The sequence below is a fragment of the Mus musculus genome, chromosome 1, assembly GCF_000001635.26.
Source record: "Mus musculus strain C57BL/6J chromosome 1, GRCm38.p6 C57BL/6J".
NCBI lineage: Eukaryota > Metazoa > Chordata > Mammalia > Rodentia > Muridae > Mus > Mus musculus.
The window spans coordinates 107260468-107287023 of NC_000067.6; the positions used below are offsets into that span (position 1 = coordinate 107260468).

At 38.7% G+C, this 26556-nt stretch overlaps 1 protein-coding gene across 1 annotated transcript; it reads right to left on the reverse strand.

The window, feature by feature from the left end:
• Window positions 1-10733: 10733 nt before the first annotated feature.
• On the reverse strand, window positions 10734-17904 carry Serpinb3c (serine (or cysteine) peptidase inhibitor, clade B, member 3C). Its single transcript, NM_201363.2, has 8 exons — window positions 17860-17904; window positions 16386-16572; window positions 15795-15851; window positions 14468-14590; window positions 13631-13748; window positions 12616-12758; window positions 12186-12341; window positions 10734-11563 (listed from the first exon to the last, which is right to left on the reverse strand). The coding sequence occupies exons 2-8, from the start codon at window positions 16545-16547 to the stop codon at window positions 11162-11164; spliced, it is 1161 nt and encodes a 386-aa protein (NP_958751.2). The 5' UTR covers window positions 16548-16572; window positions 17860-17904; the 3' UTR covers window positions 10734-11161.
• Between the last annotated feature and the right edge of the window lie 8652 nt (window positions 17905-26556).

The window sequence follows — 26556 nt, forward strand, 5'->3', positions numbered from 1 at the left end:
TCCATTTCTTGAATATGCTATCTTTGTTCCACTGGATGGTTTTAGCTCCTTCGTCAAAGATCAATTGAACACAGGTGTGTGGGTTTATTTCTGGTTCTACAGTTCTATTCCATTGATCTACCTGTCTGTAGCTGTACCAGTACCATGCAGTTTTTATGACAATTGCTCTGTAGTATAGCTTGAGGTCAGGCATGGTGATACGAACAGAGGATCTTTCATTGTTAAGAGTAGTTTTTGCTCTCTTAGGTTTTTTGTTACTCCAGATGAATTTGCAAATTGCCCTTTCTAACTCAGTGAAGAATTGAGTGAGAATTTTGATGGGGACTGCATTTAATCTGTACATTCCTTTCGGGAAGATAGCCATTTTTACAATGTTGATCCTGCCAATCCATGAGCATGGGAGATCTTTCCATCTTCTGAGATCTTTAATTTCTTTCTTGAGAGACATGAAGTTCTTATTTTACAGATCTTTCACTTCCTTAGTTAGAGTTATGCCAAGATATTTTATATTATTTGTGACTATTGAGAAAGGTGTTGTTTCCCTAATTTCTTTCTCAGCCTGTTTATTCTTTGTGTAGAGAAAGGCCATTGACTTGTTTGAGTTAATTTTATATCCAGCTACTTCACCGAAACTGTTTATCAGGTTTAGGAGTTCTCTGGTGGAATTTTTAGGGTCACTTATATATACTATCATATCATCTGTAAAAAGTGATATTTTGACTTCATCTTTTCCAATTTGAATCCCCTTGATCTCCTTTTGTTGTTGAATTGCTCCGGCTAGGACTTCAAGTACTATATTGAATAGGTAGGGAGAAAGTGGGCAGCCTTGTCTAGTCCCTGATTTTAATGGGATTGCTTCCAGCTTCTCTCCATTTACTTTGATGTTGGCTACTATTTTGCTGTAGATTGCTTTTATCATGTTTAGGTATGGGCCTTGAATTCCTGATTTTTCCAAGACTTTTATCATGAATGGGTGTTGGATCTTGTCGAATGCTTTTTCTGCATCTAACGAGCTGATAATGTGGTTTTTTTCTTTGAGTTTGTTTATATAATGGATTATGTTGATGGATTTCCAAATATTAAACAATCCCTGGATCCCTGGGATGAAACGTACTTGGTCAGGATGGATGATTGTTTTAATGTGTTCTTGGATTTGGTTAGCAAGAATTTTTATATATATATATATTTTTTTTATTACATATTTTCCTCAATTACATTTCCAATGCTATTTCAAAAGTCCCACATACCCTGCCCCCCACTCCCCTACCCACCCATTCCCACTTTTTGGCCCTGGCGTTCCCCTGTACTGGGGCATATAAAGTTTGCATGTCCAATAGGCCTCTCTTTCCAGTGATGGCCTACTACTAGGCCATCTTTTGATACATATGCAGCTAGAGTCAAGAGCTCCGGGTTACTGGTTAGTTCATAATGTTGTTGCACCTACAGGGTTGCAGATCTCTTTAGCTCCTTGGATACTTTCTCTAGCTCCTCCACTGGGGGCCCTGTGATCCAATCAATAGCTGACTGTGAGCATCCACTTATGTGTTTGCTAGGCCCTGGCCTAGTCTCACAAGAGACAGCTATAATAGGGTCCTTTCAGCAAATACTTGCTAGTGTATGTAATGGTGTCTTTGTTTGGAGGCTAATTATGGAATGGATCCCTGGATTTGGCAGTCTCTAGATGGTCCATCCTTTTGTCTCAGCTCCAGACTTTGTCTCTGTAACTCATTCCATGGGTGATTGTTTCCAATTCTAAGAAGGGGCAAAGTGTCCACACTTTGGTCTTCGTTCTTCTTCAGTTTCATATGTTTTACAAATTGTCTCTTATATCTCAGGTATACTAAGTTTCTGAGCTAATATCCACTTATCATTGAGTACATATCATTTGAGTTCTTTTGTGATTGTGTTACCTCACTCAGGGTGATGCCCTTTCAGTCCAACCATTTGCCTAGGGATTTCATAAATTCATTCTTTTTAATAGCTGAGTAGTACTCCATTGTGTAAATGTACCACATTTTTTGTATCCATTGGTCTGTTGAGGGGCATCTGGGTTCTTTCCAACTTCTGGCTATTATAAATAAGGCTGCTATGAACATCGTGCAGCATGTGTCCTTCTTACCGGCTGGGACATCTTCAAATATATGCCCAGGAGAGGTATTTCGGGATCCTCCTGTAGTACTATGTCTAATTTTCTGAGGAACTGCAAGACTGATTTCCAGGGTGGTTGTACATGCCTGCAATCCCACCAAAAATGAAGGAGTATTCCTCTTTCTCCACATCCTCGCCAGAATCTGCAGTCACCCAAATTTTTTATCTTAGCCATTCTGACTGGTGTGAGATGGAATCTCAGGGTTGTTTTGATTTGCATTTCTCTGATGATTAAGGATGCTGAGCATTTTTTTCAGGTGTTTCTCAGCCATTTGGTATTCCTCAGGTGAGAATTCTTTGTTTAGCTCTGAGCCCCATTTTTTAATGGGGTTATTTGGTTTTCTGGAGTCCACCTTCTTGAGTTCTTTATATATATTGGATGTTAGTCCCCTATCTGATTTAGGATAGGTAAAGATCCTTTCCCAATCTGTTGGTGGCCTTTTTGTCTTATTGAAGGTGTCTTTTGCCTTGCAGAAATTTTGCAGTTTCATGAGGTCCCATTTGTCGATTCTTGATCTTACAGCACAAGCCATTGCTCTTCTATTCAGGAATTTTTTCCCCTGTGCCCATATCTTCGATGCTTTTCCCCACTTTCTCCTCTATAAGTTTCAGTGTCTCTCCTTTTATTTAGAGTTCCTTGGTTAGCGAGAAATTTATTGAGTATTTTTGTATCTTTATTCATAAGGGATATTGGTCTGAAGTTCTCTATCTTTGTTGGATATTTCTGTGGTTTAGGTATCAGAGTAATTGTGGCTTCATAAAATGAGTTGGGTAAAGTAGCTTCTACTTCTATTTTGTGGAATAGTTTGTGCAGAACTGGAATTAGATCTTCCTTGAAGGTCTGATAGATCTCTGCATTAAACCCATCTGGTCCTGGGCTTTTTTTGGCTGGGAGACTATTAATGACTGCCTCTATTTCTTTAGGGGATATTGGACTGTTTAGATCATTAACTTGATCTTGATTTAACTTTGGTACCTGGTATGTGTCTAGAAATTTGTCCGTTTCATCCAGGTTTTCCAATTTTGTTGAGTATAGCGTTTTGTAGAAGGATGTTGTTTTGGATTTCTTCAGACTCTGTTGTTATGTCTCCCTTTTCATTTCTGATTTTGTTAATTAGTATGCTGTCCCTGTAGCCTCTAGTGAGTCTAGCTGAGGTTTTATCTATCTTTTTGATTTTATAAAGAACCAACTCCTCGTTGGTTAATTCTTTGAATAGTTCTTCTTGTTTCCACTTGGTTGATTAAGCCCCTGAGTTTGATTATTTCCTGCTGTCTACTCCTCTTGGGTGAAATTTCTTCCTTTTTTTCTAGAGCTTTTAGATGTGTTGTCAAGCTGCTAGTGTGTGCTTTCTCTAGTTTCTTTTTGGAGGAACTCAGAGCTACGAGTTTTCCTCTTAGAAATGCTTTCATTGTGTCCCATAGGTTTGGGTACGTTGTGGTTTCATTTTCATTAAACTCTAAAAAGTCTTTAATTTCTTTCTTTATTCCTTCATTGAACAAGGTATCATTGAGAAGAGTGTTGTTCAGTTTCCACGTCAATGTTGGCTTTCCATTATTTATGTTGTTGAAGATCAGCCTTAGTCCATGGTGTTCTGATAGGATGCATGGGACAATTTCAATATTTCTGTATATGTTGAGGCTTGTTTTGTGACCAATTATATGGTCAATTTTGAAGAAGGTCCCATGGCATGCTGGGATGAAGGTATATTCTTTTGTTTTAGGATAAAATGTTCTATAGATATCTGTTAAGTCCATTTGTTTCACAACTTCTGTTAGTTTCACTGTGTCCCTGTTTAGTTTCTGTTTCCACTATTTGTCCATTGATGAAAGTGGTGTGTTGAAGTCTCCCACTATTAGTAGTGTCTTTCTTTTTCCCTGAGGTGGGTTTCTTTTATGCAGCAAAACGTTGGGTCCTCTTTATGTAGCCAGTCTGTTAGTCTGTGGCTTTTTATTTGTGAATTGAGTCCATTGATATTAAAAGATATTATGGAAAAGTAATTGTTGCTTCCTGTTAATTTTGTTTGTTAGAGTTGGGATTCTTTTCTTGTGGCTGTCTTCTTTTAGGTTTGTTGAAGGATTACCTTCTTGCTTTTTCTAGGGTGTAGTTTCTGTCCATGTGTTGGTTTTTTATTATCCTTTGAAGGGCAGGATTCATGGAAAGATAATGTGTGAATTTGGTTTTGTCATGGAATACTTTGGTTTCTCCATCTATGGTAATTGAAAGTTTGGCTGGGTATAGTAGCTTGGGCTGGCATTTCTGTTCTCTTGGGGTCTATATAACATCTGTCCAGCTTCTTCTGGCTTTCATAATCTCTTGGGAGAAGTATGATATAATTCTAATAGTTCTGCCTTTATATGTTACTTGACCTTTTACCCTTACTGCTTTTAACATTCTATCTTTATTTAGTGCATTTGTTGTTCTAATTATTATGTGTCAGGAGGAATTTCTTTTTTGGTCCAGTCTATTTGGAGTTCTGTAGGCTTCTTGTATGTTCTTGTGCATCTCTTTCTTTAGGTTAGGGAAGTTTTCTTCTATAATTTTGTTGAAGATATTTACTGGCACTTTAATTTGAAAATCTTCATTCTCATCTATACCTAGTATCCATAGGTTTGGTCTTCTCATTGTGTTCTGGATTTCCTGGATGGTTTGAGTTAGAATCTTTTTGCATTTTCTTTGATTGATGAGTCCATGTTCTATATGGAATCTTCTGTACCTGAGATTCTCTCTTTCATCTCTTGTATTCTGTTGCTGATGCTCACCACTATGGTTCTTTATTTCGTTCTTAGGGTTTCTATCTAAAGAGTTTTCTCCCTTTGGGTTTTCTTCATTGTTTCTACTTACATTTTTAGATCTTGGATCGTTGTGTTCAATACCATCACCTGTTTGTTTTTGTTTTCCTGTAATTATTTAAGGGATTTTTGTGTTTCCTCTTTCAGTTCTTCTACCTGTTTAGCATTGCTTTCTTGTAATTCCTTGAGGGTATTTTGTACTTACTCTTTAAGGGCTTCGACCTGTTTAGCAGTGTTCTCCTGTATTTCTTTAAGTGAGTTATTAAAACCTTCTACCAGCATCATGAGATATGATTTTAGATCCAAATCTTGCTTTTCAGGTGGGTTGGGGTATCCAGGATTTGCTCTGGTTAGCCTACTGTTTTCTCGTGATCCCAGTGGTCTTGGTTTCTGTTAGTAAGATTCTTTCATTTGCCTGTCACCATCTGGTAATCTCTGGTGTTAGATTTTCTAGCTGTCTCTGGCTGGAGCTTGTTACTCCTGTGATTCTTTAGCCTCTGTCAGCCCTCCTGAGAGACCAACTCCCTTTTGAGTCCCAGTGGTCAGAGTACTCTCTGCAGGCAAGCTCTCCACTTTCAAGGAAGGTGCACTGAAGTCTGGAGCTCAGATCCATTTCCTGAGTCTTGTGGTCTGATTCCTCCCTGGTGGCTGACTCTGTTCTGGCAGGGAAGGTGTCCAGGGGTCTGGGTCTCAGCTCTGTCTCCTGGCTGAGGATGAAAGGCTGAAGAGATCCTGTCTAAGAAGCTCTGTTGCTTCTGCAGCCCATGTGCTCTACTGCATAAACTGGTCTCAGTGCTCCCAAGGTTCTGGATGTTCTAGGGCCTGCACTTGTCCTTTGATCCTGTTGCTACTAGCACCAGACCCTCTGGGATTTTTGAAACTGATGTTGCATTCCACTCACCAGTAATCTCAAAGTCCAGGGTGTGATAAGGCGCCTGCAGAATAAAGAGTCCTCTGGGGACCTTGGGACCGTCCGCTGAGATCATGCCAAAGATGGCACAGGGGGTGGCGCTGACCAGAATGAATCCCAGCCACTGGTAGAGCAGGTGTACTCTGTCCCTGTTCCTGCTAGCCCAAGACCCTCTTGTATTTTTGGAACTGATGTTGGGTTCCAATCTCCAGTGATCTCAACATCCTGGGTGTGTTCGGGTACCTGTAGAGTAGAGAGTCCTCTGGGGACCTTGGGGGTATCTACTGAGCCCTACTTTCACTACTATTAGTTTCAGTGTATTTGTATTAATCCTACTAATCCATGAGAATGGGAGATCTCCTCATATTCTGAGATATACTTTGATTTATTTCTTAAGAGACTTGACATTCTTCTCATACAGATCTTTCACTTGCTTAGTTAGAGTCAAACAAAGGTATTTATACTATTTATGACTATTGTGAAGGTATTATTTCCCTAATTTCTTTCTCAGCCTCTTTATCCTTTTGGTATAGGAATACTACTGATTTGTTTGAGTTGATTTGTATCCAGCCACTTTGCTGAAGTTGATTATCAGCTGTAGTAGTTCTCTGGTGTAATTTTTGGGGTCACTTAAACATCCATTAATGTCATCTTCAAATCGTGATATTTTGATTACTTTCTTTCTAATTTGTGTCCCTTAATCTCCTTTTGTTGTTTAATTTCTCTGGCTAGGACATTGAGTACTATATTGCTTAGATAGCCTTGACTAGTACCTGATTTTAGTGGAATTGCTTCAAGTTTCTCTCCATTCATTTTCATGTTTGCTACTGGTTTGCTGTATATTGCTTTTACTATGTTTACATATGGGCCTTGAATTTCTGATATTTCTAAGACTTTTTATCATTAAAGGGTGTTGAATTTTGCCAAATGCTTTCTCAGCATCTAATGAAATGATCATGTGGTTTTTTTCTTTAAGTTTGTTTAAATAGTAGATTATTCTGTTGGATTTCCTATATGCTGAACCATCCCTGTGTCCCTGAGATGAAGCCGAATTGACCATGATGGATGATCATTTTGTTCTGTTCTTGGATTTTGTTTGTGAGAATTTTATTGACTATTTTTACAATATTCATAAGTGAAATTAGGGCAATGGCACACTTTACAATAGTCACGAACAATATAAAATATCTTCGTGTGACTCTAACTAAACAAGTAAAAGATCTGTACAATGAACTTCAAATCTCTTAAAAAAGAAATCAAAGAAAAGCTCAGAAGCTGGAAATATATCCCATGCTCTTGGATTGGCAGGATTAATATAGTAAAAACGGCCATCTTGCCAAAAGCAATCTACAGATTCAATGCAATCACCAATAAAATTCCAAATCAATTGTTCATAGAGTTAGAAAGCGCAATTCTCAAACTCATTTGGAAGAACAAAAAACCCAAGATAGTGAAAAGTACTCTGAACAATAAAAGAACTTCTGGGAGGATTACCAAATCTGAACACAAGCTGTACTACATAAAACTGATATGGTGATAAAAGTGCTAAAAACTGCATGGTATTGATATAAGTACAGGCAAATAGATCAATGAAATAGAATTGAAGACCCAGAAATGAACCCACATACTATGGACACTTGATCTTTGACAAAGGAGCTAACACTATTCAGTGGGAAAAAAGACTACATTTTAAACAAATGGTGCTGGTTCAAATGGTGGTCAATATGTAGAAGAATGCGAATTGATCCATCATTACCTTGCTGTATTAAGCTCCAGCTGAAGTGTATTAAGGACATCCACATAAAATCAATTTCAATTAATCTAATAGAAGAGGAAGTGTAGAAAATCCTCAAATATATGGGCACAGGAGAAAATTTGCTAAACAGAACACCAATGACTTATGCTCTAAGATCAAGAATCTAAAAATGGGGCCTCATAAAATTTTCAAATTTCTGTAAGGCAAAGGACTCTGTTGAAAGATCCTGACAGAATGTAAAAGGACACAGAAGCCCTGAAATTGGCAAGATAGATGTCAGTGTTAGCAGAACTAGCTTCACTGATTTAGAAAAATAGAGGTGCACAATGCTCTGGCCACTCCTTGAACCTTTGTGTCTGCCAATGTTCTGACCAGGTGTGTGCCCATTGCTGCACCTTCATTAGACTCTTTCCTTGTACCCCTCCCATACCCATTTCTTGAGAATAGACATTGTTTAGATCTGGAAATCCCCTAATCTCCCCCTTCTCCTTTCCCCCCTGAGGGCCTATAAAAACTGGGAACTCTTTCCCCTCGAGGACGACTCCTCTACCCCTGCGTGGGATATGAGTCATCCCCAGAGCTCTGGCTTTCCCCGAATAAAGCCTCATGTGGTTTGCAACAAGCTCGGTCTGTCGTGAGTTCTTGGGTGTCCGCTATTGTCCTGAGGCCTGAGCGAGGGGCTCCTCTCGGAGTCTTTCACTGTCAATAGGACAAAACAACAACAAACTGATTGGGAAAAGATCTTTACCAACCCTACATCTGATAGAGAGAGAATATACAAACAACTCAAGAAGCTAGAGAACTAAATAATCCCATTAAAAATGTGGTACAGAGCTAAACAGAGAATTCTCAATTGAGAATAACAAATGGGAGAACAATACCTAAAGAAATGTTCACCATCCTTAGTCATCATGGATATACAAATCAAAATGACACTGAGATTCCATCTCACTCCAGTCAGAATGATTAAGTTCAAAAACTCATGTGACAGCAGATACTGGCAAGGACTGGAAAAAGAGGAACACTCCTCCACTGCTGCTGGGATTGCAAGCTGGAACGACCAATCTGGAAATCAGTCTGTAGGTTCCTCAAAAAAATTGGAAAATGTACTACCTGAGGACCCAGCTATAGCACTTCTGGGCATTTACTTAGAAGATTCTCCAACATTTAACAAGGACACATGCTTTGCTACATTCATTGCAGCCATATTTATAATAGCCAGAAGCTTGAAAGAACCCTCAAAGAGGAATGGACAAAGACAATGTGGTCCATTTACACAGTGGAATACTATACAGCTGTTAAAATTCAATGACTTCATGAAATTTGCAGGTAAATGGTTGGATCTAGAAAATACCATCCTGAGTGAGGTAACTCAGTCACAAAAGAACACTCGTGATATATATACTCACTGATAAGTGGATATTAGGAAAAGAGTGAAATACCCACAATACAACTCATGGTCCACATGAAGCTCATGAGGAAGGAAAACCAAAGTGTGTATGCTTAGTAGGGGGAACAAAATAATCAAGGGAATTAGAGGGTGTGAGGGATTTCAGAAGATGAGTAGAGGGGGAGGGGAAAAGAGGTGAAGGATCAGGTATGAGAGGAGATGGAGCAGATGTACAGAGGGTCAGGAAATTGAACAGAGGTGTGTAGCAATGGAGGATGGAGAACTAAGGGTAGCAACCAGAATGCTAGGAAAGAAAAAGTCTCCTCAGACAGAATGGGAATGACATTAGCTGAAATACTCCACAGAGGGGAGGGAGAATCTGTTGAGACCATATCCAGAGGTTAGGCATGGACACCTGGTTGAGGGATGGGCCACCCACCCAACTCCAAAAGTTTAACTCAGAATTGCTCCTTTCTAAAGGAAATAGAGGGACTAAGAGTGGAGCAGAGACTGAAGAAAATGTCATCCAGAGATTGCCCCACCTGGAGATGCATCACACGTGCAGACACCAAACCCAGACTCTATTGCTGATACCAAGAAGTGCTTGCTGATAGGAGTCTGATACAGTTGTCTCCTGAGAGGCTCCGCCAGTTCCTGACCAATACCCTTGCAGATGTTAGCAGCCATCCATTGGATTGAGCACAGGGACCCCAGTGGAGGAGGTAGGGAGAGGACTGGAGGAACTGAAGGGTTCTTATCTGGTATCATTGAGAAGGAGGCCATTAGTCCTGTGGAGGCCTGATGCTCCAGTGTAAAGCCAAGCTAGGGGGTGAGGCATGAGTGGGTAGGTGAGTTGGGCAGTACTCTGGTAGAAGCAGGGTAAGGGGGGATGAGATAGGGGTTTGCAGAGGGGAATCCAGGAAAGGGGATTACATTTTAAATGTAAATAAATAAAATATCCAATTCAAAAAAATAAAGGGTGAAAAATAAACAAAAAGAGTGAAAACCACTTGTTTTTCTCTTGTAGTACTTTGGTTTCAAATGTTCCAGTGATTTCTATTCAAACCAAGATTGGATTTGAATTTTAGATAGCTCTATTTTAACTGTTAAGGAGTCAAATCCTTATGTTTTTATTTATTAAGAGCCCTCTTAAGGTACTGATGTTAATTTTTGTCACGGTGTTATCTAGATTTTTAAGCTGAACCATTATGTGTTCTGTGGTGATGGAATCAGAATGATAGAAGTGTTGAAAATTCCAGGGTGCAAGATAGCATATACTAGCCACATCAGCTAGTGGTAGAGAAAGTAGGCTAATTAGGTTAATGTATCTTCATTTAATTTACATGTAACAGCAGCTTTTGAATGATTACTACACTGGGCAACACGGATCTCTAGGAATATCTCACTGGTGCTGCTGATAAAATAAATTATATTACTATTAATATGTTTCTGATCGATCTGTCCTTTGATGAAATTGCTAATTTTTTATAGTATTTAAAATTTTATTTTGGCCTGAGACTTGGCTTAGTGGTAGAAAACTTATCTGATATGCAAGAGGCCTTTGAGTGGGACCCCCGGTACTACAACACATAAGATGTAATTCCACAAAATTTTCTTTCTCTTAAAAATAAAAAAGCATGCACACAATCCCAGAATTAACACAGGCGAATTTGCTTTTAACATTCCCTCCATGAATAACTGACATCTTTCAGTTAAAAGGATGATAAAGTAATAAATAAGTTGAAAAGATCATTATTTTATTGAAAATGTATTTTGTAAAATCACAACATTTATAAGCTTATGAAATTTCCAGATATCTCATAAAGCAATGTAGATGCTAATATTAATCAGTTTAAAAGGAAGGTCTGATTTTTCTCTAGCTCACTTGACACAGGGCACAGATACATGCTAGATTAGAAGAACCTAGATTAAAATATCCCTTCATCCTTTTGTTGAACATTTTCCCCAAGAGAATGTATGGATATATAGAAAAAAATAAGGGAATGAAGAAAAATAGAGTTGATAGAGCTATCCTGGCCCAACTAATGCATTCTTAGCAGAGACTTGGATATGAGAAAAAGAATGAAGGAAGATAAACATGTTTCCATGCCTCAATTAGCTGTAGCAACCTTGTTAACTTTCTGGACACATGGAAGAGACACCACACTTAAGGGGAGGAGATTCTGCCAAAGAAGAGGATGCTGTTGGTCTTGCTGTGAATGATGAAGAATAGGAAAGGATGATCACAACGGAAATCTGCTACCTGTGCTAATCTTAAAATGACTTCCTCCCCCGAGGCAGGATCAGCTTCTGTTCCCTCTTCATTTACCTCCACAAAGGACTTGTGTAAAACTTTAGACACCACGAGACCTTGAGTGCTGCTCATGCCAGAGAAGTCAGCCTTCTGTGGATCAAAGGCATTGACCATCCCCATGCATTCCAATGGGACTGGGAGGTCATACTTCTCTTCCACTTTGAACCGAGGCAACCATAAATACAATTCAGTCAAATGCATGTTTTCTGCTCTTGTCCACTCTAGTAACTTGGCAGCAGTGAGTTGTTTTTCAAGCTTTAAAAGTGGAAGAAAAGAGATTGCCATGATTAACTGAAACACTGCAACTTACATGAACAATGAATTAAAGTGAAAACTCCAGCAATACATAAGTACTGGTTTTTTGGTTTAGATATATTTATTTAGATAAATAAAGTTAGATTTTATTTCCAATATACAAAAATCAGAATCATTGTTTTGAACAAATAAACTGTATACATTATTGTTTATGCTCCCAGCCTACTATATTATTTTGAATAGAGGTTTCTTTATATTTTCCTGAACATAGTATTACATATATCATTGTCATATAATGCTCTATGTTTTTCTTTTCATTAAAAATATTTACAAACATTTTCTAGAGTGCTGTATATTTCTTTCAACCAAGTTTGAGTTGTTCTATATGAGTGGCATCATGTTGATATTTAGTATTCATAACTGCTTAATTTCTGATTAGACAAGTCTGCATTGTGATACAGGCTGTGTGTATAATAATTACTTTACAGGGTGAGACACAATATCTCCCTTTAAACTTTTCATTATTGTCATGTTTTCTTATTTTCCTTAGTGTCTTACATGAATTTGATACATTAGGAGGAAATCAGGTAATAGAGTGAAGAAAAGGAGACACAAGCCTTACCTGCTTCAGACCATCGATTTCCATTGGCAGCAGGACAAACATACTTAGCTCTTTGCCTTTGTATGGTATTTCCACAATCTGGGCCTGCACATCCTCCAGAAAGCTGAACATAAATTTGTTTCTTTGTTTCATCATCGGGACAGGTATACTTGTGTTCTGCAACAAATCAGGATGTCAAAGCATATCCTGGGAGATGTTGGACAGCACAGGTAGCACTGTAGAGACTCCAAACAAATCAGCATTCTTTGAAGATAGAACCCTGAGGTTTTTTGAGGTCTACACAAAGTTATTTTATCATTATTCCAAGTTAAGTTACAAAAATAAAATACATGATATATTTTATATTCGATTTCTGTGATATCACTTTTATTTAAATTAAACCATCCACAAATCACCATATGACATTATGTAAATAAAAGGCCAACAGTACCTTGTTCAGCCAAAACATTTCTTCTATGGTATTGTTTTCATCAAATTTGTGATTCCATCGTCCTTTGAAATACACTGCATTCACCAGAACCAGTTTAGTGCTACTGCTCAGGCTCCCACTAGGAAATAAGTCTTTGATTTTTCCTTCAAGGGATAGAACAAAGTGTCTATCATCAGTACAAGGAGCTTTCCTGGAGGATGCCTTATAAGAGTCACCACTGATCACTGATCACTGTTTATTCAAGTCATTACAAGAAGAAGTTGTTGATCTGTTCATAGGATATAGCCTTCCTCAATGTGCTCTATGAGCTATCTGGAATGGACACATCAGTTCTTGTCATAGGAAAGGCTGTCAGTCTTTCTATCTGGGTGATTATGGCCAACTCTCAGTGAGTACTGAGACACACTGGATCTCTGCTGTCAACTTAACTCTTAACCTTGTTTTTCTAGCCTTCTGCCCAAGGCTTGATTTGTTGTTTTACCCAAATGACATGGATTCTATAGTCTGAAGCACATTCCTGGTAATATCAGAAACTACTTCTGCTGTGTCCTCCTGTTAGCTTTCATAACTGATTGCTGCAGACTTAGCCTATGGTCATAGATGAGATATAGGATAGGTATCTGGTGAGATCTCTGTGCAGGTTGGCAAAGACAATGTAATAAATTCTTTCCAAATGTCCAGGTTAAGAAATAGTCTGAGATCCAGCTGTGGTGACAAAAAGTGCCTTGCTCTTCTAACTGACAAAGGAGAAGGGGACGTTTTCTAACATTTACTCATAGTTTTCCAGAATTACCTGAATCTTAGAGAAACTGATATGATATGAATATATTCCACAGTGGAGGCTCCTGATTCTCAAAGATTCTAGTAACTAATCTATATGTAAACAAATCTCCTTTTATATTTAAACTGATTGACTTTCTGCTAAATTCTCCATACTTCCTCTTGGCTCATTTTGCATTTATGGAGAACATCCCATCTTCTCTGGTGCTTTCTCCATGACCCTTTCACACAATACCGTTTGTTTCGTTTTTCACCCAGAAATTAATCTTCTTTTCACTCTCTTCTGCTGCATGTTCGAAATCCAGTGATTCCACGTTAGCATGATAATATTCCTTAATGTCTTCCAAAAATGTCTTGGAGATGTGAAGGAACCAAAAGGAATTAAGGACAACTTAGACATTACTCAAATTTCATTAGTTGTGATGATACTATAATCTGAGTGTGGACCCTCATGGTAAGTATTAGGCTAGGTACACAAAGATTTTTTACTCAGGTAAAAGGTAGGCAATATGAAAACACAGTGAACTGAAGGCAGCCTTATAATAATATAGCACGTGGCAGATGACAGGTAGAAAAGAAAGCCTGACTTGAAAATTTCATAGCAAAATGTCCTGAAAGAGTTGATTGGCTGATGAACTTTCCTACCACTAAGGTCAGACGTTGCAATTGTCCTTTGATCTTGTGTTCAATGGAGGAAATGCTATATTATCTGCTACCTCCTCAGTTCTCTCCAGGGTTTCCGAAAACCTGCCCAATCCAGAAACATACCACTTGTCATAAATCTCATGCCACAATCTCTGTGATCTAGTTAGTGCTCGTTCATTACTAAAGTCTAATGGGAAATTCTGGTGACATACATTCTCTCCTGGAAGTGTTCCTGAGCCCATGCTTCACACATAGGTCACTAGGCTTGTGGACAATTCATCCAGTTAGAATTTTGATTATGAAGCTGGTGCTCCTTGAGCAAGTGTTGTCTATGTGAATCTGCCTGGTATTATGTTTATGTATGGTTATTTATATATGTAAGACCTAGGATGGAGATTAAAGGGATGCAGAGCCAGGAAAAACTTACCTGGAGTAATGGGAAACCCTTTGCTCCATAGATACTGTTGGCAGCCTTCAGGTCATAATCATCATTGGATTTGTTTAACTGAGTTATAAGCTTTTGAAATTGTTCATGGACATTATCTTCATCCTTCAATGTCAAAAAAGACGTTCATTGAATTACTATGCTAATGCAAATACCAAACCCACAAAATAAATACCCAAACACTTGTAATCTCAATGACAATTTTGAACATTTTCTGATATTTGGTATATTTTAACTTAAATATCTGTAGTTTACATTCAACATTTTTCAGAAATGTCTGTTTTCTTTCTTTCACATTATCTAGTTTTTCATCTTTTGAACTAAATATGTAGTACTTTTAGGTTGATTTGTCTTAAGTTCTTTAAAGCTATAAATCTTGTATCATTTCTAACAATCACAAATATATGGTTATGCTGTTTGCCTATTTCAAATATATTATTATATTCATCCCTGATATATACATATATGTATATGTGTGTGTGTATGTGTGTGTATAGTCTTTAATGATATTGACTAAAAGAAATTGAGTGCAATTAATATTTCTTCTCTCTTGGTAGATATCCTCTACCTATAAGATAGCATATGCCCAAAATTAATCTAAGGACTAGACTATATGTAAGTAAAATAAATCTGAGTACAGTGTAGATAAAAACAAAAAGGTCCAGAGAATTTAATGATCTCTTCAACGAAATGATACAGAGCCAAATTGTGAATCTAAGTATCTCTGAATCAGGACACTTCTGTTTTCCTGCTAAGAATGTAGCATGGTTAAGGTTTTAAACATGTATAGGTTTGATAACAGTTATTTTCAAGATATGCTTAGTTCTCTTAATATGTGAATATGTGATTATTTATCTTAATCCAATTGTTGAATGAAAATACAATTGTTTTAGTCACATTATTCTGATAATGACAGTACTGTTATCTTGCAATATTGTATAACATTTTACGTGTAGCAAGCCAGATATTTTTGTGTTTGTATATGATGAATCATTTTCCTTTCTACTCCCAGTTTACTAGAATCCTTCCCATTGCATCAGGGCAGAGCTTTGGTCATGTTTCCTACCTGTGAGGGTTAGAGCTAGAGCTAAATCTTGACTATCCTCCTCTCCATCCAATACTGACCTTCTTTTGTAGTTAATGAACTAAATGACTACAAGAAAGAAGCATGACCCTAACCTACATCCAAATCTCTTTTGTTTGGAAATTCCCCTCTAGACTGATTCTTTTAGGTGTAAAATGGTCACTTTAAATTATAATGCTGTCAAAAATCTGCAGCTCTTCTAGGCATGAGGTACCCTGCACTTACATCGCAGTGTGCAGATTTTTCTGTTGTCTTCTCGGTGGTTTCATTGCATTGAAGAACCTGGGAGAGACATTAAGTGCAACAAGAAAAGTTCACTTAAAGTTCTGTCTAAATCCAAGGAAACAAAAACAGAACAAACCCCTGAAAAGTAAAGGCAAAAAACTTAAAAATTTGGGAAAATATATACTCCCAATATTTGTACAAGTGTTTGTAAGAAACACTATAAACCCAATCTATCACCAGTCACACAAATAGATGCCCATTCTCTCAGTGCTTAGGGAACACTTCAATTCTCATCACTCAGATCTGAGACAATCTATTTCTTGTATCAATAGTCTCTACCACTTAAGAAATTTCTTGTTGTTGAACACTTGAAGGCAATTATTCTAGCCTAGTGCCCAAGGAATATCAGGAATCACCTGGACCATGTTTGGGAAGGGTGTGCCTCTCCCTTAGTTTCATGGTCACAGTCATGGCAATGCCTACTCAGCATCTTCTTCTCAGGCATCAAGCTTTATGCTCATTTGCTTATACACTGACAGAGTGCTAGGGAGACAAATTCAAGCTGGTCAACAAAACAAAGCTTAGACCTACCTTCTCAATTTGTATTTCAGTGTTTCCTTTGGCTCCAAGCTTGAGCATTCCTAGTGCTGTTATCATGCTGATCGGGGAATAGAAAATGTTCTTGTCTGATTCTCTGAGCTGCCTGTACATTTCAACTGTGAATTTACCATCAGCTTCAGGAAAAAGAATCATGGTGGCTTACTGGGAACTTGAAGTCCTAGAACAGTATAAAGTCAGCAAAAAGATTAGAACGATTTCACTAAATAAAGCATCTCTCTGTAATTATCAGTTCATAAAGAAAATGACATAGCTGTATTATCAGATTATGAGAATAAATTTATTATTTTTAAGCCTTCGGCAATGTACTTCTAACTAGAAGGAATGAATTTAGTGTCTTTAAGACTTTGCAAACAGCTAATAGAGAATTATTTTATCTTTACTTCTCACCAGCTGTCCTAGTTTTGGGTTGAAAGGTTTCAAATTAATTCCAAGATAAAGATTTCTGTAGCTTGCTGGTAGCTAGTTGTCAAAACTCACCTCTCAACTTTTCCTTTTGGATTCTGTAGTTGCCAGACACAAATCCTACATGCTTGACAAGATACATAGTTTCACTGAAAATAATTAATTTAGATAAAAATCAAAATATCTCACATGATATGTACTCACTGATAAGTGGATATTAGCCCAGAAACTTAGAATACCCAAGATATAAAATACAATTTGTGAAACACTTGAAACTCAAGAAGAACGAAGACCAAAATGTGGACACTTTGCCCCTTCATAGAATTGGGAAAAAAAACACCCATAGAAGGAGTTACAGAGACAAAGTTTGAAGCTGAGATGAAAGGATGGACTTTCTAGAGCCTGCCATACCTGGGGATCCATCCCGTAATCAGCCTCCAAATGCTGACACCATTGCATACACTAGCAAGATTTTGCTGAAAGGACCCTTATATAGCTGTCTCTTGTGGGACTATGCTGGGTCCTAGCAAACACAGAAGTGGATGCTCACAGTCAGTATTGGATAAATCACAGAGCCCCCAATGGAGGATCTAGAGAAAATACCCAAGGATCTAAAGGGATCTGCAACCCCATAGGTGGAATAACAATATGAACTAACCAATACCCCCCAGAGCTCGTGTCTCTAGCTGCATATGTGTTAGAAGATGGCCTAGTCTGCCATCAGTAGAAAGAGAGGCCTATTGGTTGTGCAAACTTTATATGCCCCAGTACAGGGGAATGCCAGGGCCAAGAAGTGGGAGTGGGTGGGTAGGGAAGTGGGTGGGGGGATGGTATGGGTGACTTTTTGCATAGCATTCGACATGTAAATGATGAAAATACCTAATTAAAAAGAAAACAAATTAACTGAAGGAAGCATTTAACTTTTCTTTGGCAGATCAAGAATAGTAGAATCAGGCAAAATATTACATACACATGATATAATACAGTACTGTTATCCACAAACATAGTTCACACTGTATCAATAATAGCTGGAAGCACTTACTTGTGTTTCTGAAGGCAGAAGTTAGCAGGAAGGATAGAAGCCTGTGTGTGGCTGATCCTGAGATCTGGAATTTATACCTCTCCTCTTACCACTGTTGCCTCATCATTTCAGTTGTATTTCAAGTAAATCAACTTCAGATTTCATACTCAGATTAGTCTTTTTAGGTATGCAAATTTGTGAGAAAAGGCTGACTTCACATCCTACCACTGTACTACCTTTTGCCACAGGTCATATGATTGATAGCTTTTTAACCCTTGTGAGCTGCAGACTCATCTGAAATGTACATAGGCAATGATAGTACTTTAAACTTTAAGCCTTGTTACACTTCTGACAGCTTTATTATTCTGCACGACCCCAAAAATTACCTTATTTTAAACTGTTGAATTGCCTTAAATGAATACCTATGATACCAAACAACTAAATAACCTACATTAGGTACTTTTTCTTTATGACATTTTAATGAGTTCTGTCAATTTCTTTTTCAATTACTCTATACAAATTAAAAAATAATTCTAATTCTAGTCCAAAGTGATCACCAAGGCTAGAAAAGTCTTCCAAGCAAATGGTCACAAGAAACAAATTGGAGTTGCTCTCCTAATATCCAATAAAATAGACTTTCAACTAAGTGCTATCAAGCAAGATGAGGAAGGACACTTCATATTTAGGGAAGGAAAATACAACAAGAAAAAGACACAATTCTGAAAATCTATGCACCACATTCAAGGGCATCCACACGCGTGCAAGAAACTTTACTGAAGCCCGAATTCTCATTGAACCCCACATAACAATAGTGGAAAACTTCAATAACCCACTCTTACTAATGGACATGTCATGGAAACAGAAAATAAAGAGAGACCCAGTAAAATTTATAGAGATTATGAACCAAATGGATTTAACAGATATCTTTAGAATATTTCACCCTGAAATAAAAGAATACACCTTCTTCTAAGCACCTCATGTTACCTTCTCCAAAATTGGCCATATAATCAGTCACAAAACAAGCCTCAACATATACAAGAAAATTGAAATTATCTCATGCAAGGTATCTCATGCAAGCAGTGGGGATCAGAACTTGGGGTAGTCACTAGAGAGTCCAGTTGCCAGGGAAAAAAAAGGCCACCAAAACCCAGTAGGGAGACATTAGCTGAAAAAGAGGAGAGAGAACTGTTAGAGACCATATCAAGTTGTTAGGCACAGCCCTTGGTTGATGGATGGGGCCACTCCCCCCCCATCTCAATAATTTTAACCCAGAATTGCTCCTTTCTAATGGAAATACAGTAACAAAGAGTGGAGTAGACAGAGTCTGAAGGAAAGGCCATCCAGGGACTGCCCTATCTGGGAATCTATCTGATATGCAGCCACTAAACCAAGATATTATTGCTGATGCCAAGAAGTCCTTGCGGACAGGAGCCTAATATAGCTCTCCCTTGTAAGGCTCTGCCAGAGCCTGACCAATACAGATGGTACTTACTGAGCATGGGGACCTCAATGGAGGAGTTAAGTGAAGGAATGAAGAAGCTGAAGGTGTTTGCAACCCAATAGGAAGAACAACAATATCAAACAAGCAGAACCCCCAGAGCTCCCAGGGACTAAACTGCTATCCAAAGAGGGACCCATGACTCCAGCTGCATATGTAGCAGAGGATGGCCTTATCTGGCACCAATGGGAGGGTAGGATCTTAGTCCTTTGAACGCTTGATTCCTCAGTGTAGGGTAATGCTAGGGTGGGGAGGTGGGAGTGGGTGGGTTGGGTTTACCCTCATAGAAGCAAGGTGGATAGGGGATGTGATAGGTTGTCTGTGGAGAGGAAACAGGGAAGTGGGTAACATTTGAAATGCAAGTAAATAAAATAAACAATAAAAACATTTTCTACATCATAAGAAGTAATGTCCAATAAAGAAATGGTAAAGTGATGGGAGTATATAGTTCTCTAAAGAGATAGAAATGTGATGTGATGTGTGTGTGTGTGTGTGTGTGTGTGTGTGTGTGTGTGTGTATCTTAATTGTCAATAGCTTTTTCCAGAATGGAAATGCACATTAAATCAAAATTACATCTTATGATACTCATACTTATTGTCTTCAAGGAAACAAAAACAGGAACAACATACTAGGAAGTGTTTGGAAAGAAGGAGTACTTGTATAGTATTGGACGGGATGTAAATTAGTATGTGAGTCACTTCCAAACTGAAAACTGGAGTTACCATATGAGGCAGCTATACTACAATTGGATAGTATATGGATAAAAGAATCATGGTCATCCCACAACAGCTAGGTACTCATGCTTACCATGGCACCATTCACGACAGACAAGAAATATAATCATCTTGATTATTTATCAGTCGATGAACAGATAAAGAAATGTATATAGATTTTTCAGCCAGCCATCTCTCTCCCTCTCCCTCTCCCTCTCCCTCTCCCTCTCCCTCTCCCTCTCCCTCTCCCCCTCCCCCTCCCCCTCCCCCTCCCCCTCCCCCTCCCCCTCCCCCTCCCCCTCCCCCTCCCCCTCCCCCTCTCCCTCTCCCTCTCTCTCTCTCTCTCTCTCTCTCTCTCTGTGTATTCTAGGTATACTGTCTCAGATATCCTGTTGTTTGTTGCCCTGTGTCAAGAAGATCCTGAACTTTGGATCTGTAGCCCCTTCACATGCTTCAGCAGTTGACCAATGGAGCAGATGTTGGGGTAGGCCAACTCAAATCATGAATCCTGGCCTGGGGAGTATCTGAACTAGTCAGCCTGCCAATTCCCCCCCCCCCACACACACACACGACTAGGAAAGCTCTCAAGCACTGCTTCAGCTAGCTTACCCAGTAAGAGTGAGAGCACTCTCCCATTGTAATGCCTTCAGGCTGGCTCACCTGTTCCCCTGCCAACAGGACCAGGACTAAGTGCAGGGCCAGAGCCTGAAGATGGGAAGGGGCAGAGCACATCCTTCAGAACTCAACATAGACACAAACAGCAGCCCAGATTAGGGCAATTCACCTGGTCTTTGTTGTTAACAGACACCCAATGTTTCAAGACCAGAGTCAGACACAGTGGCAGCATGGTCCAGGCTCTCACCATTTCCTATGTGGCATCACTGGCTACTCACATCAAGTTATTCTACCCTCAAGTCTCCAGCTCTGCCTCTCTTTATTGTGAAGAATCCTCTGCTTCACTTTTCCAACTCTCCACCAATTACTTGTTCCTCTTAGATGAGCCTGGGGCCTCTAGGTGTCTGGGTCCTTTTCAGGAGTGCTATACCCTGCCCTTGCTATTTGGCAATGGGCAGGTATCATTTCAAATATAGTCTTTCCATGCCTGTAGTTCTAGAATGGGGGTCATCTTGGGAGTAGTCTGTCTGCCCAAGAACACTGGTGCTGGACTAGGTGTTGTCTCAATCTTGGTCTGCCTGCCTGTGCTGCTTGGCGCCTGGCTGGGGATCTCATTAATCTAATTTCTAAGGATTATTCATTTATATTAAACAATCATTGAGCAATGAATGAGAGAAATAGTGTATATGCACAAACATGAAAGACTTGTTATTATATTGTTCAAGCCCACATAATTGGATCTCAGACATTTTATCTCATATTACCCAAATGTGTTTTATAAATAGATATTATACCTAAATTAATATGTAGATCACATGTAGACAAATGGTTATAGGAGGTTCAACTTGCCAAATATTAATCTAGTATATCAAACTGCAAAGTAAATGGAGAAATCTTGGATCTTGAGATTTCTGAATGTGTATTGACTTAGAAAATATTCTCACATAGTCTCATCTATAGCTTTGGTAGAGCCACGTATTTTACAACATAAAACAAATTATTTGAATCAATGAACCTGAAAGTTTTGAAATTTCAGGCTTGTTTCTGTTGTGTAATGTGGGGTTTGGATTTATAATCCAATCATGCCTTATTTCAGGGTAGAGATATTTCTAGTATAAACCTTCTTTCCGCTGAAAGCATATTCATTACTCTTAATTGAACTGGCATCGAGTGGCATCCCAGGTTGTTAGACTGGTATATTAGAGGTGTGTCCTGTCATGGTCCAAGACACAGCGGTTCCCAAACCAGAGCCAGATTCCCAGAATCACCACAGTGTTTCCTGATAACTAAAGAACATGTTCTGAGAAGGTAGGTGTAAATATTTAATCCATTGTAGTATCTGATAAAGGAGTTGAATAGTGATGAGGACTCCACTAAGAGTGAAGACATTGATGGTTGGAGTCCTACTTGGAGTCTTTGGCGAAATCCTGGTCTTCTGTTAGTTTCTGTCTCAGGTCTAGTTTCTGGTATGGGGGTGAATTCTGATGGAGACGGCTCCCTGGAGACTTCCTACACACATTTTAGGAATCAACACATTGACCAGGAAAAAAGGGTTAATGTAATGCTGCAACATCACATCCCAGTAAAAGTTTCACTTAACTGGCTCCAGGCGTTCAAGAGTTGCCTCCCTAAAAGACAGCATTTCCTCCATGTCAGATATACAACAGGAATGTGCAGCAGGATAGGACTCTTAGCCAACGTTGAGTAAGATGCAACTATACAAAATGAAAGCTGAATTGGGATTTCCTAAATCCATTCATCTGTTGAGGGACATCTAGGTTGTCTCCAGGTCCTGGCTAATATGAATAAAACTGTAATGAACATGTTCAATCAAGTGTTCTCTTGGTAGAAAGGCACATCATTTAGTAATATGTCCAAGAGTGCTAGAGCTGAGTCTTAAGGTAGATAGGTTTTTCTTACTGACTTGACTCATACAGTCTTGACATGAGATTCTGTACCTGGTTTTACTGTAACTTGTTATGCCATATTCAGTTGATATCCCTGAGAGGTCTGCCCTTGTTTAATAGGGAAGTAGAGGAATGGATCTGGGAAATAGGGAATGTCAGAGGTACTGGCTGGAGAGAATGGAGAAGAAACTGGAGTGGGGATGAGAGAAAAACAGAACATAAGGAGCTGGAACAGTCACACTCGGTTCTTGTTTGTAGTGCAGTTTGTCAGTTCTTGTCTTTGAAATGATGCACACAATGGGGGGGGGGTGTTTGCTATCATCATTTCTTGCTTGTCTGCCTTTCCTTTTCTTCTTTTCTTGGAAGTTTAATTATTTTTAGAGTTCAATTTTGTCCTCACTATTGCCTTTACTGTGTTTGTTCTTGGCTTACTCTATGGACTATAATAAAGTTGGTTCAGGATATTTCAAGACTATGTTCTCAGCACAAAGGGGAGTCTATTTGTCCCAATGGGACAGAGGGCAGGGATAAGGGACAAAGAAGAAAGAGAAGGAGAAGGAGAAGGGTATAGAAACGAAGGAGGAGGGACGAAAAGGGCAAGGAAGACTGCGAGATGGATATTTGTATTGGAGGGACAAAGAACTGCCTGTGCATAAAGACTATGTTGATCATAGGAAAATGGCAGTTTGTAAAGGTAAAAGAGAAACTCCTGTGTTAGGATGAGGTGATTAATTTTAATTGGGTCTGTTAATTAGGCGAGACAAAGGGGGCTTTTGATTGCTGGACATCAATACTTTGACAGCTTAATTTTGGTATTCAGCCTCAGGAGGAGGAAGTGGCCAAATAAGTGAATAGACCTTGGATATAGCTAGCTTTAGAAATGTAATGGTTTCTAGTGAGGCACAGTAGAAGCAAGGGAAAGACAAGGCCTGCCAGAGCCATGTTCACCAAGCTCTGGCTGGCTATACTGTCTTTACTTGCAACAAGACCATGAAAACACCAACAGCAGCAAGGCTATCCACAACATTTTCACCTTTTTGTCCAATTAAAAAGCTTTCTCTCAGATATAAATTGATCACATTGATTACCACTATGTAATTTATGATGTATACGATATACTTAATACCTAGTCCATCAATTATGTTAATTTAGAAAAACCACTCTATCATCTATCCTAACTTAAAAGGTTTACAATTTTACACTTGAGTTATGTCCTGATTTTTTAGCTTGTATACCATCTGAAAACCATCCTCTCAATCTGAACAGCTTGGGTTGGTTATGAGACTGTGGCAAGTCTTTAATCCCACTAGAAATCTAAGTGCGACATAATTATTAACCTGAAAAATATAGGAAGCACTAACATAGCTTCCCAAACTAAAACAAATTGTAGAAACAGCTGTGTACCTAGACAGTGCTCTATTCCTCAAAACATTAGAGCAATTGTCTTCATCCTTCTAGCCTAGAATATCTGATGGACCTTAAGTGAAACAGGAAATATCATGAAGGACTAACTTATTCTTTCTTGGCAGAACCAAGCTGTCAGCTATTCTGCATCTTGTGTCCTTTCATGGACAGTATTGGTCTGCAGAATACATAGGCTATTTCTGCCCAGTGGCTGCCTTGCCATGATAAGCAACCTTGCCTGCTGGTGAAGATGCTCAATTTCTTCTATAAACCAAGAAGGGGTGCTCTCAGGCGCCGATATGTCTCAACATCAAATGATTAAATAACATTAAATGTCACATACTGTGGATTTGAAAACTATCTATGTAAAGTATATCTGAACTATTGCTCTTTACTTGCTTTCTGCTATGTCTAATTGAAATATCTCAAAAACATCCTTTTATTATTAACTCAGAGCCATGAGTTTGCTATCTTACCCTTACTTCATAGTGCTTAATCATCTAAAAACAGTTTATAATAGCAGTTAAAGAAGGACTGAGTCTAAGCTTAGTATTTTTAACTTTTGTATCAATAGAAGAAATTCATACCAACAAAAACCTTAAATTTGTACAAAATAAATTCTCTACCAATGTAAGAAATTATAACTTCAACTTTGTAACAATTATAAAGATTTCTGCCAATTAAGATTATAGCTACACAACCAATCTCAGCTATTTTCTCCATGTTAAATTTAAGAACATTTTCAAATTCCCTAGAATGATAACCTTTAGAATAATCACTTCCAGACTCCCAAATCAAGAGAATTGGGATAACTACTATCCACAACTTCTTCCTCCTGAATACAGGCGATGAAATATCTTTAAAGGGGAGGGGAAGGGTAGAGAAAATAGATTTGGCTAGGCCTCAAGAAGGCCAAGTCAACAATTGCTATTCAGTCTCTGATGCCTAAATTCTGACTGAATCTGTCTGAAAGGTCGAATGAGGCAAGATGACCTGCAATCCATGCTGCTGGAAATCCAAGCAGGTCAGTTCAATATGTCTGAGGATGAATTTCGCCAAAGCTGAAAACTCGGTAGGATACAAATCTCAGGGGAATGCCAGGACCAGGAAGCAGGAGTGGGTGGGTTGGGGAGCAGGGCAGGGGGAGGGTATAGGGGACTTTGGGGATAACATTTGAAATGTAAGTGAAGAAAACATCTAATAAAATGTATAAGGAACAAACAAGGAAATAAATAAGTAAATAAATAAGTAAATAAAAAACGAATTTAAGTGCTACCAAGTTATGTGTATGGATTGTGTTAGTCTGTGTAGGGTGCACAGACTAATTCAGAATGAAATTCTGCTCCTTGTTTGAGCATGAGAAAGACAGCTGTCTTTTTATTAGACAATGTTAATAATAACCAATCATAAGTCTTCATTTGTGCCATTTGAAGATGTGATGGCACAAAGAATCTTTACCTTTTCTGTTTGATTCTCTTGAACTTTTCTAGTTCTTCAGGGGGTCCCCCTCTGTCATAACTGATCATATTCTGGAAGGAGTCCAGGTCCATTTGCCTTTTCTATAAACACAAACATAAAGCCTTTCTCCCAAATTAGCATATTCCTTAGCCAGTAACTTTTAGTTTCACCTCTCTCCCAGAGGAATAATAAAGTAACCACAAAACACAAACTCACTTCCATTTCAATATTAATAGTTAAAAACAAATTAAGTAAAGTAAGCAAATGCCATATGAGCCTATTCGTAGACCTTTTTCGTGCTCTGTCTTGCCAGAATATTTAACCCAACATTCCTAGGTAGCCCATATTTGGAGAACCTGGGTTATCCTGAAAGACCACCTGTTTTACTGAGAGTGTTTTATTTTCATACAATCTCCATATATCTTTTCATGGAGGTTGAAACCTTTCTGCCTACAGCAGGGGTCCCAGTGCCTCTGGACCCAAACTCTTCTATTAGTTCAGAACTGTTGGGAGAATTCCCCATGTGGCTTGGGCAAAATCTGCATTCCCTCCTATCTTTAAAAACTATTAAAAACCAAAACCAAACCATTAAACCAAACTTAGAATTCTATTCTATTATTCCCTGCTTGTAGGGAGCAGGCAGATTTTATTATGGCTGCCTGCCTAGAGCCATTATACTGTTACTTTTAACAGTAGGGGAACTCAGAGCCTGATCTGAGTCTATTCCTGTGTTTCATTGTTTAAGGTTCCCTGTGCTTGAGTCACCACATGACTCCTCCTCTCAATGAGGACCCCCCTCTCCCCTCCTTTCAGGCCTACATTACTGTGTTTGAATCAATCTGGGAATCCTAAATAGTGGATTCTCACCTACCATCTTGGATATCATGTGTTGTGTGTAATTTTAATAAACTCATGCTAGCTGAGCCTAGATTCTAGAATCAGTAGCCACCTGTTTCTCCTTGCCCAATGCCAGAAATGGCTGTCTGGCCGTGTTTCCTGTGGCTGACTTGCTAATCCACCGAAACCCAGTCTTACTTTGAATACCTGGATTTACCACTTGAGTTCCACAGACTGACCACCCTGTTATTGGCAACACTGACCACCAATGACCACTCTGCTGTT